The 17,873-nt window shown below is 38.6% G+C and overlaps 1 protein-coding gene across 2 annotated transcripts in view; it reads right to left on the minus strand.

Annotated features, from left to right (window-relative positions):
- The window catches only part of LOC124166716 (tyrosine-protein phosphatase non-receptor type 9), a 451,931-nt gene that overhangs the window by 16,447 nt on the left and 417,611 nt on the right, over positions 1–17,873 (minus strand). For both annotated transcript variants that reach the window (XM_046544372.1, XM_046544371.1), the window contains exons 5-8: positions 14,883–15,017; positions 9,357–9,602; positions 6,106–6,391; positions 1,831–2,080 (exon numbers count right to left, since the gene is read on the minus strand). In XM_046544372.1, the coding sequence (XP_046400328.1) occupies positions 1,831–2,080; positions 6,106–6,391; positions 9,357–9,602; positions 14,883–15,017 (917 nt within the window). The remainder of the gene's footprint in view (positions 1–1,830; positions 2,081–6,105; positions 6,392–9,356; positions 9,603–14,882; positions 15,018–17,873) is intronic.

The following is a 17,873-nucleotide window of genomic DNA, read 5'->3' on the forward strand; positions in this document are numbered from 1 at the left end:
AACAGGAAATCAAGTAAATTTGATCATGTATTGGCACTTCCAAAAACACACTAATAATTGGTTAAACTATGAAAAATATTGAGGCATAATTTGTGTAACATTCCTCCTTTGAGTACTACATTTCCCATTTTAACATAATCATGACATACTGCTCATTTCAACAAAAAAATAGACTGTGTCCACAATATTCCTCTGGAGAGTAAACAGAAACTTAGAGCACTTCAAAGACCTTGTTCACACACCTAAAGACTGAATCTTTGAACAGTAGATAACAGAATCTCTGAATCACTACAGTCAAATTTCAATTACACGAACAAGATGCGTCCAACTTTAGAGTTTGATTACAAACCATTTATTTACATGTACAACAATTTTGTTACCTCATGTTATACTACATTTATTTAGAATATTTTACACTTGTGAAGGATTGTACATATTAAATACAGCAGACTCCCGATAATCCAGCTGCAGTTAATCCGTGTTGCGGATTATCCATGCATACGTTCACACTCCTTCGATATTTTCCACAATCTTTACAGAAAAAAAATGGACGCAAAAGCACCAGGATATAGGCATTTTAATGCAAGGCTACACCTGGATTACCGTTTCTATTAGAATTCCCTTCATAAAATGGAATCATTTTATTTACTTGCTGACAAGGAATGTTTCAAGGTTATTAGGATTAGAAAAATATCTTGATTGATTTTAGAAGATTCTTAAATGGTTAACTGATTGTAAATCAAGAAAAATTGTTGTATATGATCTTTTAATGTATATTTCATATCATAAATGCGCGATTTTTACCGTGGCCTTGCATGGGGTTGAATATGGCCCAAGGAAACCAGAGATTACATTGTGCTCGGGCATGTTTATGCTGTGACTTGTCAAGGTCAAACTGGGGAGGAAGGGAATACTAAAAGTGAAGGCAGCGGGAGAAGTGGAAGTACAGGCATCATGAGTCATATCCAGGCACGCGCCTGCATAGACTGCGCCCCGCTGCAGTTGTGTCATCCCAGGTTGATTGCATCTCAGGCTATTGAGCGAGATGTGACAACCTGACAGAGTAGTTTACGACATCGCACAGATGTTTTTGAAGCATTCGTGCAAACTTTCTGCATCCGTGATCTCGCAGCCACAGATGCGTGGTTTTCGGAAATATTTGTACCGCCTCTACCCACAATTGGACCGGATAACAGGGACTTTACTGTATGTTTCAGGCATTGAATTTTTGTAATTAATAGCAATCAATTGTTGCTTAACCCTTTTAGTGCCAGCCTATTTTGCCCGGTATGCTGAAGAATGCCACGGCTTGTTTTGGTGAATTTGTAGGTTTGCACTTAAAAATTTACATAAAGCCTGATATGCATTTTGAGAAACTATTTTTTTTTTCATTTTCTCCCAAAATTTACGGGTATGTTAAAGCATGACAGTTACTAAAAATAGTTACCAAAGCTACATGAAACAAAAAATAAAAGGCGTGAGTGTAAAAAAATCCATCCGATAGAATGACCCTTGGCACTCTTTACACATACCCCCAAGCTGATGGATTGTCCCACAGGCGCTATAAGGGAAATATCATAATTGTTACGCTGCTAGGCAAAGCAAATCTCAAGTAACACATTTAATGCAACAAAAAATTACTATACCCTCTAACATGGGAGTGTAGAAGTATGGTTACTTTCAAATCATCCGTCAATACTTTAGAAGAGTGGAAAAAGGTAATTATTGTCAAAAAATAGCTTCATCCCAACCTATGGTTTTGACAATAACAATAGCAGCAAACTTTGGACAAACAATAACTTGATATCACTTCCTAAGTCTTCTTCTTACCTCGCATGGTTGAAAGTTCCATCAGGAGGTCTGGCACGAATTTGGGTATAATCTTGAATTAGTCCTACCCTTCCTTTTGCCCTAACTTGCTCCACAAATTCTTCTAATGTTAAACCTCCCCCACCACTATGGCCACCAGCCACACCACCCCCAGAACGTCCATCCTGACCCCCAACACCACAGTGAAGGCTGTCATCATCAGAGAAGCCACTACTGGCAGATGAAGGGGCTGGAGCAGGAGATGGAGTGCCTAATGATAAATATATAAAATCATTAGTGACAATCAGGAATTCTGAAATATAGGATGAAAACAATGTACAATATTAAGACCAAACACATAGAGCCAGGGTGTTTAAAAATATAATCAGTAACCTATCATTTTCAGAAAAACAAAATGTCATTACATGCATACATTCTAATCCATCTAGTCAAGGTCATGTAGAAACAACCTCTTAAATGCAAATTAAACTCATTGAATCCATGAAGAAAATTCAATAAAGTTAATTCTACTAGAACAAATACCTTTCATCTTAAAATAAGAAAGTAGAAGCCTTATACCCAGCACCATCAAATATAATAATGGGCTCTAAAATGTTTTTACCTTTAATGCAACAATAAAAACATGGGTAGAATGCCATAGCTACTGAGAGGGAAAATAAAATCCGGTTGCTACAGTCTCAATGAAATTAAAGTTCAACAATGGAAGATAAAGGAAAGAATTTCCTGTTCAAGCTTAGGAATGTTACTAGCCAAAAAAATAAGATAAGAAAAAGTTTTAAATAGCAGACAAAACATTGGTTTCCATGGATCAGCTTTGGTCTAACCAAACCATCCTTCAACCAGAAATTCAACCAGAAATTCAACACAGAAAACAAGAATACACTATGAAATTTAAGGTTATACCTTTTCAATGAATGAAATAATTATTACATCTATAATGACCAATGAAAGATTTTCACATGTTTTTTTTTCTCAAAAACATCATTGCAGTCTCATTAGCAGGTACAATAACTATTAAATTTCCACGTGTCATTATAAGAATGTATACACACACGGTCAAGATAGTTACAAATATTGTGTACGCATAGACATGAATATAATGGAGGCATGCGTGGCATGGCATCTAAAAACACAACATAAGACATAGAAAAAAGACCTCTGAAATCGTATATAGTATATATTTCATACCTTTTACTTGGACACTTGCTTCATCATCACTGATACAAGAGGCTAAATTGATAGGAAGGTCACTCATGGAACCATGCCAGAACCTGGTTCAGTCTTGAGTTCTCAATCTAACTTGAGGTCCAGAGCTCAGACTCAAGTTGATTTGAGTAAGAATTTGTATTTTAGAAAATAACTTTGCCTCAATTCACTTGTGCAAATTTAATTGTGGTGATGCTGAGTCGTAAAACTAACAAAATGATACATAGTATCTTTGAAGGAAATAAAGGAGTAAAACTTTGAAAGGTTCACTATTATATTAATATGGGTATGACCCGGGTTTGGTAATGTAGTTACATCTTCAGGTGACTGGACTATGTTATGTGACTACATTACGGGTGATGTAACTACATTATGAAACCAGAGTCGTGCCCATATTAATATAATAGTGAACCTTACAAAGTTTTATTCCTTCAGTTCAAATATGGAAAGGTTTCACAAAGTCAAGCCTGAAGTTATCATTATCTATGAAAGTATGATGGATGCAGCAGTACACTCCGAATACACCGCAGCCAGGCCGGAAGAGGGTTGGCCACCAATACTGGCGAAAAGATATTGGGCACCCAAGTCCACTGCTATAGCAGTTGACTGTCACTTGTAAAACAAGCTAAAACTCTCAAGCCAAGGCAATAGAATTATTTATAAACTTAGCAAGTGATATTCTTACATGAGTTTGATGACAGCGTCTCCTGTCGGCAGATTTCTGAACCTACTGGCCTCGCCAGCTATGTAACCAAAACTACTCGACATTTGTAACGTACTTGAAACACTCGAATCAAGTACCAAGCTTCTCGACTCAGCTTGAATTTTTGAGTACTTGCACATCCTTAAATATTATCTAAAAGAATTGGGAAATAAATTAGAAAGATTTTTTTACTTTTAGTACAAAGATTATAAAGTACAGCTTGGGGAGATTACAACACAAGATTTCATTGAGAATTATTCATCCACAGGTACACTAACTGATACCAGTAGGGTTATTCCACTAATCGTATGGCCGGGCCATAAGTCGAAATCGACCATAACTACGGCCTCGAGACATACGTATGGCTTCGAGCGATTCTACTCTGAGCGAGAGGCCATAAGTCGGGCGGTAGCTATGGCCTAAAGGCCGTAATATTATGGCCTGCCTAGGAGGCGGTCATAACACGGGCCATACGAAATAACATTGCTCGCCTAAGGTGTTATAAAAGAAACTTACGAAGTGTCATCGATTACATAGCGATTGTTTCAAGAAATATATGAATATTGTGGGTGAGCACATACAGATTCAACGGGCATTGGCTAGATATATTTAAAAAAGACGTCGATTTCATAAGGAGGATACGGGATACGTGTAGGTAATCCGTTCGCGTACGATGATGATGTTTTCATTAACTATTTCCGTGCGTCAAAAGTTGTTACTTAATTTTTAAGTAGATATAGCGGATGAACTAAAAGTTTGCTTGTAGTTAAAAAGTTAGGAATACTTTTAACGGATGCTCTGCTAAAGTGAACGGAGGAACGGGCCCGTTCCTCTTCCCGGAGCCGGCTTTTATTTGCTTTCTGTGCTACATTTGCTAGCAGATTCCTTACTTGTTTCGAAAAGATGTAGGTAGTTTGAAATATCCGCTATTATATGTTTTATATTTTAAGATTCTCGTAGCATAACGGTTCATGAGGGAGGATATCTAAGAAACATAGGGCAAGAATTTTTTTTGGCAGTAAGGCAATCTTCAGTAAGTCGATGCGTGAAGGACAAATGTCGTCCACAAATCAAGGAAAGAATGATAGTCTCATATTGATGTTTTAACTTTATACAGCTACCGAAATTAAGCCTCTGATAATAAAATTGATGAAACTTAAAGTTTCAATTTCATCTTTAGATTTCGTGCATTGGCTGGATTTATAAGGCTTTTGGGGGCAAATGATTGCAGCCATGAGACAATAGTTACACCATTGGAAGGAGAGGAAGGGGGTTAGAACTACAATAGGATGTCATGTTCTAACTATATCCATTACATGCACAATTCACGAATATTATAATACTGCACGGTACAAATTTCTTCTGCTTCTTCTCGCCCGTGATTTGCGTTCTTCACTTGTTTTAAAGATCTTCAGCGTCTGCCGCTAGATTAGTGTTTAAAGAAAATCCAAATTTATCCTTTAATAAGAGTCCATTTCGGTTAAGTAACATATAATTAATATTTTATTCACGTTGGAACAAACTTCCTTCTCAAAAAAATGACTAGTATATAAAAAAGTGAACCAAACTTATAGTACCAATTATAATTCTCATACTCGCCTGCAGAAAGGGCGTTAAGACTTTTGGCCGGGCCATACGATATGGCCCCTCGAGAGTGGAATCGGTTTAGGCCGTAATTTCGGGTCAGACCATAAGAAAGTTACGGCCGGCCATACGTATGGCCCCGTTCAGTAGAATAGCCCTGCAGGACCTATGTACTTCTAAACCTTTCTCATGTTTAAAAATACATTCACACAGGTCAAAAGTTGAAGACAATGTATTGCCACATGAGTGTTGCCTGTCAATGTTGATGGAGTGTCTGGATACAAAGAAACATCACTGTATATGGCCTGGTGGTAAATTTCAATATTGTGTTGCTGTTGCCCTGTTTCCCATTCGGAATGGATAATGTCACTATACCTATAGACATTGACAGACGATGCACTACCTTGAAATTTGACACCAATACATGTGGATGGAATAGGAATCTAGATACATCAATAAACATAAGTATTAGCATTGCTAAATGTGGTATTATCACTCTCCTACTTGTATTAACATATGTCAGTGGAGTGGAGTGGAGGAGTTAAAGGTAGTGCATTGTCTGTCAATGTTTATAGGTAAAGTGATATTATTCCATTCCGAATAGGAAACAGGGCAACAGCAACACAATATTGAAATTTGCAACCAGGCCATATACAGTGATGAAAATTAAAATACTATCACTTGCACTAGTTGTAAATGGTTAACATCCATGAAAGTGAGAACAAAATATTTGTTTTGAGTTGTTCAGTCACTATGGAACCCAATTAATAAAAGAAAATTACCATTGTTCATATCCCTTGCAGACATTTCCATGTCTTCCTCTTCCTCCTCTTCCTCTTCCCTCTGCCCAACAATGTTGTCATCACGACCACACGTCAAGGGCGGAGGGAAATTGGGGTGTTTCCTCTTTGCCGTGTTGGCACCATTTTTAAGGTCCTCTCCCATCTCGTGATCCACACCATTTTCAGATTCACCATCCACCAGCCCCCTGGCCAATTGGCAACCCTCACCCACAACACACTCCATCTTCTCCTCGTGGCACGTCACTTCCGAAGCCATTTGGTTTGCCTGCACAGAAAAAAAATATCAATACTACATGCACGTATATCAAAGTATTAGGCTTAACTTCGCCGAAAAATTATCAAATAGGTCAAAAATTAACAGCTATGGCAAATTTTCGGCAAAAGCAATTGAAATAGCTTAATCAACCACAGTCGCAGTGTCCAAACCCACTATTAATGATATAAACAGAATTCCAGTTTACCCTATCTTTCAGAGATTCAACCCCTAGGTTGGTTAGAATAGGTATGGGTAGAGCTCACCCCATTTATAGCAAGAGGCATGTGATTTAACATATACAGTGTGAGGGGGCTAGTTCCTTTCCCTGGGACACCTTGCACTTAAAGGATTTTTGGATGGTGTGTCCAAAGCATAGACCGGAGATTTGAACCGAAGACCCTAAGAGCATCAAATCGCTCTACCCATTAAGATTGTCATGCTCCTTTGCATAACGGCATACTAAATCCTCGATAGTGGCACTTAGTGATGAAGCCATGGTCAGTTAAATTATTTAAATATTTTCTGCGGAAAAGTTATCTAAGTGTTTACTCTTTGATCTTATTAAATGTATCATACACATTTATATAACCTAATCACATTCCCTTGAAAAACACAAAATATTTAATGCCTGTTCTACATGCTCGGATCAGCTCAGCTGAATCGCTCAGAGCGAACCCATTCTTAACGAGAGGCTTAAATTGACCCCTCGCCATCTGATGGCAAGAACCGAAAGCCTAAGAACACTTGAGAATCGGTGAGTGCTGAAGCATTTTCCGGGAAAAGGGGGAAAAGTTCTAGCAAAGCAGATAATTACCAGATTTATTTTGGCAGATCAGCGAATTCCCGAGTTGATATCTGAGGCACTTCTTTGGAAGGAGATGAATTTAGAATAATTGAAGATGATTTTTCGTAGGCTAGAACAATAACATATTGCTTCCTCAGGTTTTGTATGCGATTAAGTAGAGAGTTTTGAAGTTTTTACATCAAAAAGAATCTTAAATATATATTTGTTATATTATGGCTCTGTTAACTAAATATTACGACTGTTTTGGATCATCAATGGAATAGGTATGAAGGTAACCCCGAGAATATGGCACAACTGCTGATGAGAAGGCAACAACGGTAAAGGCTTTCAAATTTATTGCTCACTGGGAACGTATTATACTATTCTAGTTAGGGTGTTTGTCTCATTCACAAATTCCTTTTCTAGCACGCACCACTGACTTCGTCATTTATGAGCTCAGTGAGAAGAACCACAATCAGAAGAAAACCAAATGCAACCAAATACACACGCCATATGAGAGAGAGGTGATGACAACAGCACAGCGTTTAACTAAAAGGCGAGATGATCCAACCCCCTCAGCTGAGCCGTGGTAACCCCTCTACATGGCAAGATCAGCCGCTAGGACAGCTGATCCCAGGCCCTGAGGCAAGCGTGTAGAAAAGGCATAAGGGAAGAGCAAAGGAGCAAAAAAATCTATTGAGCTGGTGCGAAGGCTTCCACAGTGTGATGGTAATGAAGGCTGCATTTTATTGGTTTCACTATGTCATCATTGTGATGTTATTGTTGTCTCCATCACAACGACGACTCGGTGAAACCCAGAAAATGCAGCCTTCATTAATAACTGTTGAGTACAAACACCCTTTTCAACAAGTTTCTTTACACAAGGTGTTCTGCTCTCATGAACATGTGCACCATTCTTGTTGCACATACAATGCAACAGCAGTAGTTCTTTACCCTCCGTAATTCCCAACCTCTCATCTATGCCTTATCATTAGTAACCTTTTCACCTCAATGACATTTTTCCCCATTCCATATCTTCACAATGCTGTACTCTTTGATAAAGCAGCATATGTTATACCACCTGAGCGAGTCTTTTTCTTGAATAATAAGAAAACTCTGAAGTAATTGACCATGCGATTGAAAATAAACTCGAAGCTTAGTGCACAGGCTTGCTATTTCCGAACTATCATTCGTTACAACCCCATGGGGTTATGGTGACATACATGAAACAGGATTTGGACCCAGGCCATAACTCTTATTCTATAACACCTCCCAATTACCTCTCCTCCCACCCATGACTTTGCTTGACTATTTAAATGATGAGAATGAGTCTTATGAATGAAACACATGAGGTCAATAGGGTGGTTTCCTATTATTTTTTTATTGCCTAAATCGAAAGATTATTACTCCTGGAGTACGTATTTCACGCTTTTAGATTTTTAAATGACGATATCTATTTTTCGCGATTAAATTAAAAGTGAAAAATTTCAAGCGCGCAAAAACGCGACGCGGAAGTAGGAACGCATTTCTGGTTCCCCCTCCTGCCTTGTGAGGTGACCTTGATCGAGGCTCTGAGCGCTGATAGGACGCAGGATGCCAGCGGGTAGCTGAGTACCTTGCTGAATGGTAGCACTTGGCTTAAATAAGGGTTATTAATGCCTTATCAAACGAAGAAAACTTTCCGACCTTAGCCAGTTTTAATAGGTGATTATTAAGACATGTTTCCCTGAGCTTTGTGCCTCATGCATGCATTGGCAACCTCAGACGACGTATAACTCCTATCCTCTCGTGTAGAAACTAGGTCCCTGTGACGTCACGTGGAGTGGAATCGCATGGGCGCCAATCTGGCCTTTTTCAAATGAGGATAAAATTTGACCCTTGCCATTCGTCTAAACCAGTATTTCAAAAACCAAATAATTTGTGTATTATGAATACACTAATGGTGGGTAACGAATCGCAATCAATGCCTTTCGTTTTCTTTGATGAAGGAAACTACCCTATTCTTGACAAATCATGGATCATGTAATAAAGTTTTTTACGTGGAATTACGAAGTATGTACCAATGCTCATTATTTCAAAGAAGAAAGATTCTGTCAAATAATTTAGTAGTTTTTAATATCGAAACTGAACTTACGTTAAAAAAAACTCTCATGCATCAAATTAATTAGCATAATAGTACACTTCACGAACCTGATAGGTCCTCCTCTTCACAAGATAATCCCCAGTCATGGACGGCACATTCGATTCGGAACGATTAATGTTATTAATTGCATCCCCAGACAGAACAGATTCCAGGGATCCATGGAGAGTCTCAGCATCTTCATGCTGACGGTTGGTCATGGATTTGGCACACTGGAGGAGCCAAGCATCGTGGTCAATCTTCAGGGTACCTCCCAAACTCAGAGGAAGTGCGTCTCGAGCAATATGGACAGTCAGCTGTGGAAAAAAATAAAAGTGAATATTAAAAAATAAAAGTTAAAGTTTGCTGAAAAAATAGAAAGTGATATAGCTTAACATAATATGCAATGAAATTTCAGCTACAAAAAAGAAAATTCAGGAGTTGTTGGGGGCTGGATCACAGAGAAAACTAGGGGTCATAATAGAAAACACATGATCATCTAAACACCATAACTCTCACTCCTATGTGATACACACTTCATGACTTTTCATCAAATCCTTTCTCTCTCACAATTAGTATTACCTATGCACCCATCACTCAAGTAGGCCATCTGATCTCACACAACCCCCAACATACAATGGGGAACTTGCATGAATTTTTTTTATTTCATAGGCGGACAGAAAATTATTTTCTGAATACAACAAAGAAAACCGCATGTAAATGTGAGTTTTCGTTCGCGAGATATTTAATGATAAATATAACGAATTTTAAAGCGCGGGAAAAACTCCCTCACCCCCCAAGCCACTGCCGACGAAGCCTCGATGACGTCAAAGGTGCCTAAACATCACGCGAAGCTATTGTTGTGATTGTTTGTAATAGTTGCCAGCAGTTGTGAGAGCTTCGTTTGTTAGACGTGTTGATTATTTTATATTTAAAGATAAATATCCGACGATAGAGGCTTGGAAGCCCTCGTATTTTGCACTATTTATAATATTAATATCTGAGTAAGGGCATAAAATATAAAACTGGAGCAGTTAAACCAAAAATTTGATAATACCTAAATAACATCGTTGTAGGAGTCTGAGCCAAGGCCATTGGAAGGGGGATACGTTAATTGTAAGTTGATGTTATCGACGGCATATCATTCATTTAAGTATGTAATTAGAACGATTTTGATGTTTACTGATGTCCGCTCAGCTTTTATATACAATAACTTCATCCGTTTATTCGTAGGTACCGGAGAATTCGTGGTTTAGGACTGTCTGTGCTTGTATTATGGGGTGAATTCCAGTCAATGCAACTTTTGCTCGCTGATTGGAGACATCTTGGAACATTTTTGTGCCAAAATAGTGTTATTTTCAACGTGACATCTCCCGTTAAGCTACTGCTAATAATCACAGTGCCAGTGGTTGTAATGCACAAAGTTTGACAAGGTTGAAAAATATCGGCCAAGAGTTATCAGTGTTCCATCGTGATTGAATTGTAAAAAGTGCTATTACGCTATCGATAAATGTCTAACAGTAGTGTAAAAATTGTCAGTGGCGTGCTAATCTCCGTTGTTCACCGTAGATATGACATTTCACGATCACGCTATTGAAATAAAAGCTGTGTGTGAAGTTTGTTATTCCATTATTTCAACGAATAGTAGTGAGAGTCACTTGTGTGGGCTAATTTAAGGGTTTAAATCAGTGAATAAATAGTTGTATTCATCATAACGAGTTCTGTTATTGTAAGTTGTACGTGATGAATATAAGAATGTGATAGTGACATCCAGTTTTTGATAAGAGTATTTGCCTATTCCCCACTATATTTTTATGGTATATGCTAGAATATTGTTTATGGATTTACCTATATTATTGAAATAGGTTGTAGCTTGTTTGTGTGTGTTGGCAGCGGAACCGATTCGCGATCTCACATGTGGATTGTGTGCAGACTGTTTTGCTGTGAATTCGTACCGTAGGACGGATAGGACTACCTTCTCCGTTAATCCGGCGTTGCCAAATTCAACAGCACAGCTTACTCTAATGTCAACAGCACAGCTTACGATCGTTATCCTCCAGTATTACAAGTTTCTTTTACAACTCGATTTGCCGCCGACGTATAGCAATAATTTGTCTCAACAAATTCCATGAGGGTCGTGGCATCAATTTTTGGTGTCCTAACACCCCATGCCACACGCCTTTTAGGCGGCTTGCGGGGTATTATGTAGACGTAGATGAATTTCAGGTGTACTATTCGAACGAGTGGCAACGTTATCATCCATTTTTCTGATAACCAAAACAAACGAAGTGAAACGCTTGTACTTCATCATCCCGATGCCACATTATTAATATCCCAAGAAATAATCTAGGCACAATAGCAATAGGAAAACTTGCCCAAGAATAACAGAACAAAATAAAATGACGATGAGCGGCTAAATACTCCCTCAAAACAAATTTTACACCATGCGCTCAGCGTATTTCCCTACTCCCTACGGTTGTTTAGGCACCTATGACGTCACGCCTGGCCTCGGCAACGCTCGGGTGTCTTCGCGCAGTGGTCGGCTCAGAGAAATTTTTCTCGATTTTAAATGCAATTTTTTTATTTCTTTTGATGTTGAATGGAGAAACTGAAGGTATTTTTGCGACCTAATGTATCCATTTGACTTATTCAAAATAGTTTTTAGAGCAATCTACGACCCATGCAAGTTCCTCATTGTATTTTCCATTTCCTCTTGCCTTATACTCTTATGTACAAACACTTTCATGTATGAGGCAAACCTTGTTTATAGGCAATGAATTCAGAAAAATAATAATACAAAAATGGCACTGCATAACATGCATAATAAAGAGGAAAAAATGAGAGCATTTAAATTATTACACGTAATGGAACAGAATGCTACTGCTACCCAAGTAATAATGAACATGCTTTTTCAATTTCTGGCCACCAATATCAGCAACTTGCTTGTGCACAAGATAAACGATGATGACTGCAACTTTGGTGGGTGGAACCACCACAATAGGACCCCCTTACCCTCGTGTATGACATATAGCCCTGAAGAATAGGGCCCCTGGTACATGAAAAGATGCAGTATGTATTTTATAACTTCCCAGCTGTCACCATTATCCTAACATTCCAAGCCTGAGATTCTTTGTTCTTCTCCACCTAGTCTCCTCCAAATCACTCCTTTAACATAGTCTTTAGATAGTCCTTAGGACAGTCTTGGCAAGGATTTCAAACATGCTGGTATGTATGGGTCACAATCATGTTGGGATGCTACTGCTCAAGACAACTTTATTTTATTCAGAAATCATTATGGAAAGTCAGATATTATTAAAGTCAAATGACACTGCTAACCCAGAAATAGTTTCATGGTATCTACCCAAAATCAACTATTCCATAATGGGCATCTTAAAAATTTTTAGATTGACGCAACCAACACAAATTATTTGTTGCCTCTTTTAATAGTCACTAATGGACATCGAAATCAGATAGAAAAATAGATTCTTACCCAGTAAGAAACAAGGTGAGTTCAATAAGTAATAATACACATTTTTTTCACGGCAAATTTTGCTGAAAAAACTCTGCATTTCTTGCAGAACATTTTCAAACATTCACACATCATCTCGTATAGTTGCATTAACTTCCAATAGATGTCCACGTAATACCAAGCTGTTAAAATAGCATCTGTAACGGAGCTATGTTCCAAACAACATGCAATGATTAAGGTTCTTTTAGCGAAAACCAGAGTATATCAGATATTAATAGGTGCTTGCACATGGGGGTACCCAGCAGGGGGCGGGAGGGAACATCCCCCCTTAGAAGCGAAAATAAATTTAGTTCAAAACAACAGTTTTGAACAAATTTTCTTTTGAAGAAATATGATATTAGTATAAGACATGGAACTAATATAAAAATCATTAGTTTTTTTCAAGCAAATATTTTTTTCATCTAATAAAGCGCTGTCATAACTTTCTTAAAATTTTGGTTTCATTAACCTTTTCTGTGCTAAAATGCTAAAAATTGCACCACCACGGTTTGCCCAAACTAGTTTTGACCCTGTGTACGCCCATGTGCTTGCAGCAAGTCTACAGTGATCAGGGGTGCCGACTTACAAAAAATATTGGGGGGACCCAAACCGAGGACCTTGCCCCGGTAAATTTTATAAGTAGTGAATTTTAAGTTTTTTAAGCATTTTAGAAGATTCATATGATCAACATTAGAGCCCTGATCACTTGAATCTCGATATCTGGACACTCCGGGGAAAATTGACGAGCCAGACACATTTTTTCCTCACATCTGTAATGAATTTTTAGGGGGGCTCGGGCCCCCTCAGGCCCCATGGAGTCGGCGCCACTGACAGTGATACAGTAGTGGACAACAGCCCATTGAGTTGTTGAGCAATGCATGTTTCATCATTGCCACAACAGGGATAATGAAGAAGTTATTGATGATATACGTGTTGGCTCTGACATTTACCAGTGGAATGGCATTGTGCAGGCACAGAGGCCCTTCTTTCAAGGTGCTGTCAAGCCGTAGCATTGAATGGAGATTAGTTTGAAAAATAGTGTTGCGTAGTCAAAAGATTGGGAAATAACAAGGTTAATTTGAATGCTGAATAAAATAACCCCTGTTTCAGAAAAAAAAGTGTTGAATTACTTATTCAATTCCTCTTATACATTCTATGAATATGAAATAGTATCTGAAATGTAAAGGAACATCTCAATCAGAAAATCACTCACAAAAATCTAGTGCTAAGACAACTAAGCTAAGAAATATTATTGACATAAAATTATTCCGTCAATCACACCAATCACCATACTAATGCCGTATTTACCCGTAGAAGCCGCGCAACTTTTTTCCGGAAATCCCAGGGAAAAAAATGGGGTGCACGGCTTCCACGAATCCTCCAAATTTTAATCTAAGCCGAGTTCCATTTTCCCTCAAATTCTTATAATGTATTTCTCCAGAGTTTAGCATTAAAACTAGAAAAACCTTCACAGGAATTACATTTCTAACATTATTCAACCTTGGAACCATGGAAACGTAAATTTATCGATTTAGCAACAAATCACGAGTTCCTAGATTAGACCGCACCCAAAAAGCATTAGGAAATTTTTTTTCCTGACGAGCTGACCCAAAAATGGGGGTGCGCATGATACACGAGGATGCAGCTTACAGGAGTAAATACGGTAGTAGTAGTGGTAATTGCAACAGTAATTCGTCTTTAATGGGTGAGATTGGGACTATTTCCCTATCTTCCATCTCACCCCTGGTCGAACATTAAAATTTTTGCAATTAAATACATTGTCAAGTTGCTCATGAAATTACATGCAGAGAAATTACATCAAGAGACATAGAGGTACGATTTTTAATCAACAAACAAAATTAAAGTTAACACAGTTACCATTTACCAAGTGTAAAAAGATGTGAGCAAACGTGGGAAAAACCTAATCATATTGACTTTTGTCCTTGTTGGAAAAACCCACTGCAAGAAAATGCCCACACAAGAAGGGGCATGAAAAACCTGCGAAAACCTACTGAGAAAGAGCTAATGTAAACATGGGTATCTAGAAATACAAGAAAAATGGCACTGAGAAGAATGAAAGTTGAATTACCTGAGGCACACTGACTGTGTAGACTCTGTCTCTAAGTTTCTCCCTCACAAAGAGCCTTAGAATCTTGAAGGGAGCCTTAAACCAAAGAGGTGCAGTGACTATTAACACCTTCTTCAGCTTGGCAGGATATCCTCCCTAGAAGTAAAAAAAAAAATGTATAAATACACAGTCATACATATTTTATCACACAATATTTTTTCCAAAATATTAAGAAATTCAAATTTTTAATAATTATGAATTTGAGTGACATACTAGCACCCACTAAGCCCCACTAAAACTCTCAACAATATTGTGAGCCATAAAAGTTCCACAAGCTCAATAAAACAAAAAACAGTGACAGAAATGCATCAACCTTAACGTTGCAAAACCCATCTTTTATGCAACTTAGATTCCCCATCTTTTATGTTCTAAGAATAAGTGGCCATTGATACTGACAATTCCATTCACCAGTGATATTAAAACCATTAGTTGACTACAATTCAAATTTATGGTGATGGAAATTCCATAAGCAACTCTTCCCTGTGGACCACACATTTTAATGGTGCTAGAAAGCTCAATTGAATACATAAAATGGAAAGACCAAGCAGGCCTGTTACCATTCTATGAGACCTACTTGAACAAAACTAGTCTTGTGAGTAAACCAATGCCAATGCCTAGCAGCCGTAACCAATAGTATTACAAGTGGAGGACTCACAAAATATTTGTGGGAGTATTTGAAAAACCTCATGAAATAGAATGGCGTTCTTATAAAATGTTGAGAGCTTGAGGTCTGGATCATGTCATTTACAAGACTCAAGAATTTCATGACCCGCTATTATAGGGCCCCAGGACCAAATTTTGGGGGTGATATGCTAATATATTGGGAGAGTTGGAAGGTGAGATATACCAAATTTTAACCCATTTACTTTGTCTAGGAAGCAAAAGGGAGTGAAAATTTCAACGAATAATCTTCAGAAAGTAAGAATATTTTCATAGGTGCCAAAATATTTACAGGTTTGGGGAGTTTTAAGTGCTCCCATTTGGTGAATTATTTTGCCATGATTCCCTGGTGATTCATGATACAACAAACATCGATTCCCTAGTTAAATACTGCACCGTCAATCCAGTGGCGCAGCGAGGGGGGGGGGGTTTAGGGGGATCACCCCTGGCCCCCCCAGAGCTCAGAGAAATTTTTAAGTTTAATCCATTTTGCTTGATTGGATCAATATTACTTATAGAATAAAGTAAGGATCAATAAAATATCCCTTAGAAAGCTTAAAAACTCAATTTTGAACCATTTACATAAAACATTTTCAGGGGAGGGTCCCAACACCTCCTGCTTACCCCATTGGGTATTCCATACCCCCCAGACCTCCTAGTATCAGTTGCACCTAAACCCCCCCTAACCTTAAATCCTTGCTGCGCCCCTGTGTCAATCAGTCCATCATCCCACCTCCTCCAATATACAATGCATTCTATCATATTTTCTTTACACTTTCGCCAAAACTCCCTATAAACTGCAATAAACAACTGATGAAAATGGGTTATCTTAAAGTGATCCCTGACCTGGCAGGAGAATTTTTTGCATCTGCGGTGGGAGGCCAGTCGTCAGAGATACAACGTATACTCTCCGGCCGTCAGAGATAGAACGCATACTCTCCATGTAGATATTTCCTTTCCACTCTAGCTCAAATTTCCGGTCACCGACTATGATCTGCTGATGAAAATGGGTGATCCGAAAGCGATCCCTGACCTAGTGAGAGGATCTTTGGCGTCTGCGGTGGGAGGACTACCCGTCAGAGGCAGAGCGAGAGAAGCATGCGACGGTGTTTTCCTGTGGACATTGGCGGCAGTCTTGCACCACGCCATTGGGCGCGCGGGTTCTGCGTGCTCCCACTTGGATCGATGCGCGGCCATTCAATGGCTAAAGCGCGCCAATCAGCGTAGGGCACAGGTGCGAATGACTCGCCGTGGACAAAGCTTTCACGCTCAACCGCGCGGTCTAAACGAATACCTCGACACGGCGCGCTAGAGGAATTGGAAGTACATAAGAAAAAAAACACGGACGAAAACATAAACCGTGCATGATTTTCGCGATGTGGAGACCCGCGATTATAACGGCGCGCTTTGAATTCACATGCAGTTCCACCAAGAAATAATCTCTCCAAAATACCGCATCAAAGACTCTCTCTCTCTCTCCCTTCCATACATATAAATTTTTTATTCCTCCCGAAGCGCAGAAGTTTACGAAACCAAATGGCGCAGAGCTTTGAAGGAAAACGAGGACAAATTTTTATTTATTTTCTTCTCTTGGAGCTCGAAAAAAAAACTAAACAAATAGGCGAGACGGAGTTGAAAACCTTCCACGGTGCGCGGATTTTTTTCTAAAATATGAAAGGTCTTCCACGGCGCTAAAACGTTAAGAATTGACGCGCATGAAATCTGAGATTGCGGCGTCTTTATTTTTACGTAAAAGGGAAGTGCGTTATATGGAATTGAGTGGAAAAATTAATAAGCTTTCGCGGCGACAATTGAATTTTCCTCAGAGGGAGAGCAAACAAATTGCACCACGTAGGCTAATTCAACTCCTACACGATGCAATGCCTTATTTTACCGGAATTGCGGTGGGGCAGCTGTATTTCGCCGCATATGTTTTTACTTGCTATAGGTCGTACCTATTGCAAATATGGCAAAAAATCACAAATCTTACTTTTACGCCAGAAAGGTGTCCAACAAATATTACTTGCCCGTTTTTTCTAGGTTTTATGTTAGTAGTTATGGCAATTTTCTAGGCTCTAAATGGAGTTTTGCCTCATAAATTTGGACCAATTCCAATTGTACAGGCTCATTTTTGCAATTCATTTTTTTCCAATATCCATAAAAAATAATAGCCACAAAATACGGTGATTCTCTTCGAATTGCCATAATCAGGAATTCTTAACTTATCCTATCTATCCTTCACTGATCTAATACCCAAAGTTTCCTGGGTTATTTCCTTAGCTTTACCCTCAA

The sequence above is a fragment of the Ischnura elegans genome, chromosome 10 (genome assembly GCF_921293095.1).
Source record: "Ischnura elegans chromosome 10, ioIscEleg1.1, whole genome shotgun sequence".
Classification (NCBI taxonomy): Eukaryota; Metazoa; Arthropoda; class Insecta; order Odonata; family Coenagrionidae; genus Ischnura; species Ischnura elegans.